At 52.9% G+C, this 8501-nt stretch overlaps 1 protein-coding gene across 2 annotated transcripts; it reads right to left on the bottom strand.

Moving 5' to 3' along the window:
- Window positions 1-3771: 3771 nt before the first annotated feature.
- Window positions 3772-8501, bottom strand: PLPP2 (phospholipid phosphatase 2). 2 transcript variants are annotated; one of them, XM_064280018.1, is made up of 6 exons: window positions 8421-8501; window positions 6302-6453; window positions 5662-5939; window positions 5103-5160; window positions 4659-4835; window positions 3772-4313 (listed from the first exon to the last, which is right to left on the bottom strand). In XM_064280018.1, exons 2-6 carry the CDS (start codon window positions 6335-6337, stop codon window positions 4167-4169), a joined length of 696 nt encoding a protein of 231 aa, XP_064136088.1. In that variant the 5' UTR covers window positions 6338-6453; window positions 8421-8501; the 3' UTR covers window positions 3772-4166. The 2 variants fall into 2 exon arrangements, with proteins under 2 accessions (XP_064136088.1, XP_064136087.1); XM_064280017.1 differs by having other exon boundaries at window positions 8380-8498.

The following is an 8501-nucleotide window of genomic DNA, read 5'->3' on the forward strand; positions in this document are numbered from 1 at the left end:
TTTGGAAAAATAAAATAGCTGTGACCCTGAGACTGATCCTGGCCCTGACCTGAACTTAATGGTTCCACTGCATAATCAATATATCATAAAATTACGTTTCAGAAATGAGGCCTGAGAGCTGTCCAACTGCTGAAAACGCACCCTGAGACTTAGCGCTGCCAGGGGCTTTTTACATGGCAGGACCATGTGTCTCTTAGGAAACGTGGGTGGCGTGGTAGTCAAGTACTACAGCTGCTAACCTAAGGGCTGACAGTTCAGACCCACCAGGTGCTCCTTGGAAACTCTATGGGGAAGTTCTACCCTGCCTTACAGGGTCACTATGAGTTGGAATCGACTTGACAGTGATAGGTTTGGTCTTTTTTTTTTTTTTTTTTTTGGTGTCTCTTTATGAGATTCCAGGCTTCTTGGAAAATCTTTTTTTGGGGGTGGGGCGTGGGATGTTCAAGCAGGATGGAGGCTTACTGAGCCTCTAGGAGCAATGCCCAAACCACCGCAGGTACAGGTTGATGCCACCACAAAATCCCGAAGGCATTGCTCACACAAGGACAAGTTTCCACTGCTGTTGACAGTCAGTGAAGGGCAACTGCCTTCTTGTGTCAGGACATGATATTAGCAATTAAAATAACCTTGCTTGTATTAGGATTTGGTGTTGTTTCAGCTCAAGTAAGATTCGTATGGGGAATAAGAAATGAATATCGTACCACTGAAAGGAAAGCTTTAATTCAGATGAATTTCTTTAGGCAGTTTTTTTCTTCTTTTTTGATTTAATACGAACATTTTCCAACTATACCAAAGGAAAATGGCATAATGAATACTGACGTACACAAGATCTAGACTTAACAATTACAGTAGTAATATTTTGCCCCCCCATCCATCAGTTTGTTGTTCTGTGGTGGCCCACGTGTTGCCGTGATGCTGGAAGCTGTACCACAGGTATTTTAAACAGCATCAAGGTCATCCACGGAAGACAAGTTTCAGTGGCACTTCCAGACTGAGACAGGCTGGGAAGAAAGGCCTGGTGATCACCTTCTGAAAGTTGTTGTTGTTAGGTGCATTGGCTCAAATGAAAGTGTGTCCACACGATCAGTTCTGACTCATAGCGACCCTATGTACAACAGAATGAAACATCCTTACAATGAAGATCACGGAGGAAAAAATAGGGACAATGGTAGGGGCCCTAATACATGGCATAAATACAATACAAACCCTAAGTGTTGTTGTGTCGTTATCAGGTGCCGTTGAGTTTCATTGCGACCCCATGTACAACAGAATGAAACACTGCCCAGTCCTACACCATCCTCACATCATTGTTTTGCTTGAGCCCATTGTTCCAGCCACTGCGTCAATCCATCTCACTGAGGCTCTTCCTCTTTCTTGCTGACCCTCTACTTTACCAAGCATGATGTCCTTCTCCAGGGACTAGTCCCTCCTGATAACATGCCCAGAGTACGTGAGACGCAGTCTCGCCATCCTTGCTTCTAAGAAGCCTTCTGGCTGTACTTCTTCCAAGACAGAGTCATTCATTCTTTTGGCAGTCCACAGTATATTCAATATTCTTCGCCAACACCACAATTCAAAGGTGCCAATTCTTCTTCGGTCTCCCTTATTCGCTGTCCAGCTTTCACATGCATATGATCCCATTGAAAAAAATACCATGGCTTGGGTCAGGCGCACCTTAGTCCTCAAAGTGACATCTTTGCTCTTCAACACTTTAAAGAGGTCCTTTGCAGCAGATTTACCCAGTGCGATGCGTCTTTTGATTTCTTGACCGCTGCTTCCATGGCTGTTGATTGTGGATCCAAGTAAAATGAAATCCTTGACAACTTCAATCTTTTCTCTGTTTATTATGATGTGGCTTATTGGTTCAGTTGTGAGGATTTTGTTTTCTTTACGTTGAGGTATAATCCACACTGAAGGCTGTGGTCTTTGATCTTCATCAGTAAGTGCTTCAAGTCCTCTTCACTTTCAGCAAGCAAGGTTGTGTCATCTGCATAACACGGGTTGTTAATGAGTCTTCCTCCAATCCTGATGCCCCGTTCTTCTTCATATAGTCCAGCTTCTCCTATTTGTTCATCATATAGATTGAATAGGTATGGTGAAAGGATAAGACCCTGAGGCACACCTTTCCTGACTTTAAACCATGCAGTATCCCCTTGTTCTGTTCAAACAACTGCCTCTTGGTCTATGTACAGGTTCCTCATGAGCACAATTAAGTGTTCTGGAATTCCCATTCTTTGCAATGTTATCCATAATTTGTCATGATCCACACAGTCGAATGCCTTTGCATAGTCAATAAAAACACACGTAAACATCTTTCTGGTATTCTCTGTTTTCAGCCAGGACTCATCTGACATCAGCAGTGATAGCCTTCATTCCATAACCAACAATGCACAAATATCAGAAGATAAACTAGGTAATAGGAGCTCCTAAAAATTAAACATTTTTGCTTGTCAAAAGACTTTACCAATAGAGTAAAAAGAGAACCTATAGACTGGGAAAAAAATTTTAACCACGTCATCTCCGACGAGGGTCTAATCTCTAAAATCAATAAAATACTTCAACACCTAAACAATGAAAAGACAAATCATCCAATTAAAAAAATGGGCAAAGGAAACGGACAGACACTTCAAGAAGACATTCAGGCAACCAAAAGACACATGAGGAAATGGTTGCGATCATTAGCCATTAGAGAAATGCAAATCAAAACTACAATGAAATACCATCTCGCCCCAGCATTACCAGCATTAATCAAAAAATAGAAAAAAAAATCAATGTTTGAGAGGTTTCAGGGAGACTGGATCTCTTATACTCTGCTGGTGGGAGTGTAAAATGGTACAACTACTATAGAAAACAATATAACATCTCCTTAAAAACCTAGAAATACCTTCTGATCCAGCAATCACACTGCTAGGAATACATCCTAGAGAAATAAGAGCTATGACGTGAGTAGACATCTGCACTCCCATGTAGCATTTCTGACAATAGCAAAAAGATGGAAACAACCTAAGTGTCCATCAGCAGATGAATGGATAAACAGATTACGGTGCGTACACACAGTGGAATACCACGCAACGATAAAGAGCAATGATGAATCCGCGAAACATCTCACGGCGTGGATGAATGTAGAGGGCATTATGCTGAGTGAAATAAGTCTGTCATAAAAAGGCAAACATTGTAGGAGACCACCATTATGAAAACCCACGAACATGTTTACACAAAGAAAAACAATAAACTTTGATGGTTACGAGGGAGGAGAGGGGTGGGGAGGGGAAATCACTAGCTAGATAGTAGACAAGTGGTAACTTTGGTTGAAGGGAAAGACAATGTACCAGTGGGCACAACTTGAAGGAAAACAAATTTGAAAAAGAACATGACCGGGAAATGATATTTATAGGGCTAAGGATCTACCAGTTTCCTTGTGAGAAACAACAAAAGAAATATCTCCCATGTGCAATGAGATGGAAAAGGGAAAATACTGGGAGTGGGGCCGTGTAGCCCCGAAATATCCAGGAGAGCTTCCTGCAGCTAAGTGGAGGAGAAATATGTTCTAATGTGAAAATCCCACTGGGTGCTGGCCACGGAACCCAAGACCAGCATCGATGCCCTTCTCATGCCACACGATGTGAAGCAGTCCTGAGGCCTCAGGGAAGGTGGGCATGGATCCCGAGCCTACCCTGTGGGGTGTCTGGAGGTAGGAAGGACAGACAGCAGGACTCAGGAAGGAATCTTTCCTCAGAAGGAGACATAAGAAACAGAAGAGGCGCTGAGAAGTTTGTCAAACCATCTATTTTACTAAAAAGCCTCGTGTACATTCCCTTCTAAAAAAACAGCTCCCATTCTGATCTCTTGGTCCCCTTCCCTAGCCCCTAAAAAAGAAAAGGGGATCCCCAGGGTGCACTGAGGAAAATGCCCCCCCAAACACCCTAGGCAACCCCGAGTCCCAATCCTATGCACAGAAGAGGGGAGGGTCCTCCTCGTCCAACCAGGGCCAGTGGGGTCCTTCTAGGTGAGGCCTGGAGGGCCAGAGGAGGGTCCTGCCAGTTCCCCCAGTGCCGGCAGCCCAGGGGAGCGTCCTGCCAGGGCCCCCAGTGAGGTTAGCCCAGGGGCGGGTCCTACCAGGACCCCCACTGCTGCCAGTCCAGGGAGGCCCCGTCTGGGTACCAGACTCAGGAGGACACCGGGTATCCATAGTGGTTGCAATCGGCCTCGCCCAGGGTCAGTGTCAGCGACAGGCTAGGCTTCCGTTCTAGCTCTTCCTCCTCCAGGCAGTGCTGCACCGGCCGAGCTTTGAAGAAGTCAGAGATATAGCAGACCTGGGAAGGGGCAGGAGGGTAAAAGCCAAGTGGCCGGGGCGGAAGGATGAGAGCTGGGTGGGTGGGGGCACAGGGAAGCGGGCCCCCAGAGGGAAAGGAGTGGTATATGGGCAGGATAAGTAGTAGGATGAGGGGCTCCCAAAAAAGGAGGGGTACTGTGGGGCAATGAGAAAACACCAGGGGGTAGGAATGGGAGCCCAAGGGGGAGAGGGGTGGGGACCCATAGAATCCTGAGCAGGAAGGAGGCGGGGAAGTGGGGGTCTGGGGAAGGAGGAATAGGGTTCTGGGAGGAACAGAGTCCCTAGTGGGGTCTCTGGGCAAGGCAGGAGCAAGGTTGAGGCTCACAGTGAAGCCGGCCACCAGCGCCCCCTGCAGGAATCCAACGAGGACATCGCTCCAGTGGTGTTTGTGGTCAGACACTCGGGTGTAGCCAACATAGAGGGCAAAGGCCACCAGAAAGAACTGCACTGTGGGCCGCAGCAGCCGCGCCCATTTCCAGCAAAGCCTCGCCTGCACATAGAGCTGAGGGTGGGGGGAAGTGGCTGTCAGCCTGGGAGCCCCCTGGCATGCTCCACACCCACTGCACAGACAGAACACAGACAGAAGCACTGAGGCTAGAGGGGAACAGGCGACAGGTGGACCCAGGGCTCCAGTTCTTACTGACAAACCGTAAGTCCCACCCACCACCTCCACTCATCCCATTGACAGATGGAGAAACTGAGGCCCAGGGAAGGGAAGTGACTTAGCCGTGTTTGCTCAGGAAGCAAGTCACAGAGAAAACAGACTCACCACCAAGAACACCACGCAGTACATGCCAAACGAGGCGTGCCCCGAGTAGAAAGACAATCTAAGGACAGAGAGGGCAGGAGGGTCAGCAGGGGACACCCAAGTGCACTGGACCTCGTGCGAGAGAGGATCTTATGTGGGAGCCCAGCTGGCGTCAGACACCATCAGGTCCCAGTGGAGAACATTTTTCCTTTATGCCTTTCAGTTCCCTGACAACGGAACAGAAAGTCTAGACCGGGGCTTGCTCTTCTTTTAACACCTCACCAACAAACACACTGCAGGCCTGAACTCAGAACCCAGGCAGACAGCTGTGTCTCAAACGTTGTGAATATTGCAGCTTCATTTCCCCTGCGTTTCTATTCGGCATTACTTCCATCCGGTTGATGCAAGTTTCACCTTTTCTTTTTCAATAAGTCAAAGTGTTTAAAAAAAAACGAAAAGGATGTCGAGGGATGTCAGAGAAAGTAGCAGAGTCATGAACTCAAAGTCGTCCCTCCATAAAAGCAACGAAAAGTCTGGCAAAACTGTCAGAATCAACGTTGGAGAGGCTCCCTGAACCCACCTGGCCTCAGTGACGTTGGCTGGGCTCCCCCTGCACACCTTCTCTAGCTGGACATAGACTGAGCAGTTGACACGGCTCCAGTCAGGGTCGCAGATGGCCAGGAAGTTGGGCCGCAGGCGGCCAATCATGTACTTAGCCAGGTCTGTCAGGGACTGGCTCACTGCGGCCCCGAAAAGGAAGGTCCCCAGCACCTTGTATACAGCTGCCACGTAGTTGTTGAAGTCGGAGCGAGAGTACAGGCGGTTGGTGTACACCAGGTAAGCCTCCCCAGCCGAGACCTGCAGAGGGGCAGTGAGGGGCCTGGCTAGGAGCTGCTGGGGGCTTGGGCCTCCCCAGTGAAAGGAATTTAGGGCTCCTGACCTCCCTGAGGCTTCTGGGGAGCAAGGGACTCCCAGCTGGGCCCCATTCCCACAAGTACCACCCAGAGCAAGGCCCTGCCTCCTTCCTTCAGACCCCAGGGCCGGGCCGTGCCTCCACTTTCAGATTCCCCAGGGCAAAGACCGGCCTCCTCCTTCAGACTCCCTGGGCAGGCCTGGGCAGGGTAGGGCCATGCTGTGCCTCCCCCCTCCAGGCCCCTATAGCAGGGCCCTGCCTCCTCCCTCAGACCCCCACAGCCCTCCCGAGGCCCCTCCCTCCTTACAAGGACGACGGTGAGGGTGACGGTGACCCCAGTCATGAGACCAGGGGTGATGGTGTCTGGACGGTAAGGGTACCGGATGGAGTCATCACCACAGTAAAATCCTCGCTTGTATGGGGTGTTCACCAGAGTCAGGATGGCAAAGGGCAAAGAGGCTGGAGGCAGGGGGTGGAGGAAGGAGCTGGGGCTAGGTTCTCCCCCAGCCGCAGGCCCCACCAGACTCATCTGAGGCTCCCTCCTGGTCTCTACTCACCCATAACTGAAGGAGCTTTTCTCCTGGCAGATGGAGGCCTTTCCACCATCAACGCCCCTCATGGCTATCATATAAACAACAAACCCTCCCCAAGTCAGCTGTCTAGCCCCTACCCCACATCTCCCAACTCCACCCCTCACTCACTCCTTTCTGCTCCTCCAGTAAATGGGGCCGGCAAGCCCAGGGCCTTTGCACGTCCTCTCCTCTCTGCCCCCAAATCATGACTAAACCATCCTTTTGGTCTGCAGTCCTGACTCTGTCCCACCCCAGGGGCACCCTGGTGGTCAGGCTCCTAGGACATTTCCCTTCTTCACAATGTCTCCTCCTTCCACCCAACCTGTGTGTAAGTCCCAGTCACTGTGGAATTCCACCTCCTTCCCCTCCCACTCAATCCATGGTGGTACAGTGGTTAAGCACTTGGCTGCTAACAGAAAGGTCAGTGGCTTGAATTCGCCAGCTGCTCCAAAGGAGAAAGATGTGACAGTCTGCTTCCATAAGGATTTACAGCCTTGGAAACACTGTGGGGAAGTTCTACTCCATCCTACAGGGTGGCTAAGAGTTGGAATCCACTGGACGGCAATGCGTGGGTGTGGCCACCCCACCAGCACCCCCACCCTGTCTGCTCTCACAGAACCAGCGAGCTGTAGGCACGGCCCACAGCAGACAACAGTTCAGGTGACATTCCCGCCGGGCAGCCCCCTACCACCTGTTTGGACACTTGCAGCCAGGACCTCTCTGGCCCCGCCTCTCCAATATGAGGGCTGCTGGCAGCCCCTCCCTGACAGGCTGTTTAAGAACCGGGTGAATCTCTTTTTGGTACACGGTGCTGTACACAGTTAGGGCAGCACAGATGTCTAAATAAACCACATCCCCGGGATGCGGTGCTCAGGGCTGTCAGGTGTCGCCTGGGACCCCTCCGTGCTGTTACCAAGCGTGCCCCACCAGGGACCTCACACTGGCTGACCCCTCCCCCTCCTCCTGCCTGGGGAGCCTCCTGTGGGGAGGGGGGCGGCGAATTAGGCCTGAGAGCCCCTCCCCCACCGGGCTAGAATCCCGGGCCATTGTCCTCACCGCCGCAGGGCAAACACTCGGCCTTTGTTCCAGGCTCAGGGGGAGGAGCGGGGAGGGGGACTCCAGCCGCCCCCTCCCCCAGCCTGGCCCGCAAACCCGCGGGACAGGTTTGGGCTGCTGTTGCCCGAGGCCCTCGGTTTTCCCGGGCCTTTCTCTCCAAACGCTTCAAGCCCCCAGGCCAGAGGGGGGCGGCAGCTGGATGCCCCACCCGCGGGGGTGCAGAATCCCGCCGACCCACTGTGTGTCCACGGCCAGGGGCTCCCTCTCGGGGCGCAACCAGGATGCGGACTCCTGGGGATGTGGGGTCCTCGCGGCGGTGACCCGCGGTCACGCCCCCTCTCCGGCCCGATCCCCCTAGGCCAGCGCCGCTGTCGCCGCCCGCGTGAATCACCCGGGGCGGGGCGGGAGGGGAGGCGCGAACAGCCCTTGGCGGCGACTTCCTGCTGTCGCGGGTGGGGGATGCTGACCCTGCGCTCCGGGCCCTTTACGACCCTGTCGGGTACCTGTGACGCGCGGGGACACTAAGGCCCCGAAGGGCGCACCCAGGGACGGGGGCTCACGCAGGGACAGTGGGCGCACGCGGGGACCGGGGCGCCAGTAGGAAGGGTCGCAGCGCAGGGTCGGGGCCGCGAAGAGTTCTCCCGGTGCCCCCGCCCCAGGAAGCGCTGCACCTCCCGGCGGCCGCCCTACACACCTTCGCTCCCGGAGCGGGCCGACCTGGGTGCATGTCCCCCTACCCGGGTCCCGCGACTCTTACCGACCAGGACGCACAGCACGTCGAGCAGCACGAAGACCCACCTCCGGTCCATGCCGCCCCCCCGGGCCGCGCCCGCGACCCCCGACCCGCGTCCTGTGACGTCCCGTCGCGTCCTGGCTCGC

The sequence above is a fragment of the Loxodonta africana genome, chromosome 3 (genome assembly GCF_030014295.1).
Source record: "Loxodonta africana isolate mLoxAfr1 chromosome 3, mLoxAfr1.hap2, whole genome shotgun sequence".
NCBI classification, from domain to species: Eukaryota; Metazoa; Chordata; class Mammalia; order Proboscidea; family Elephantidae; genus Loxodonta; species Loxodonta africana.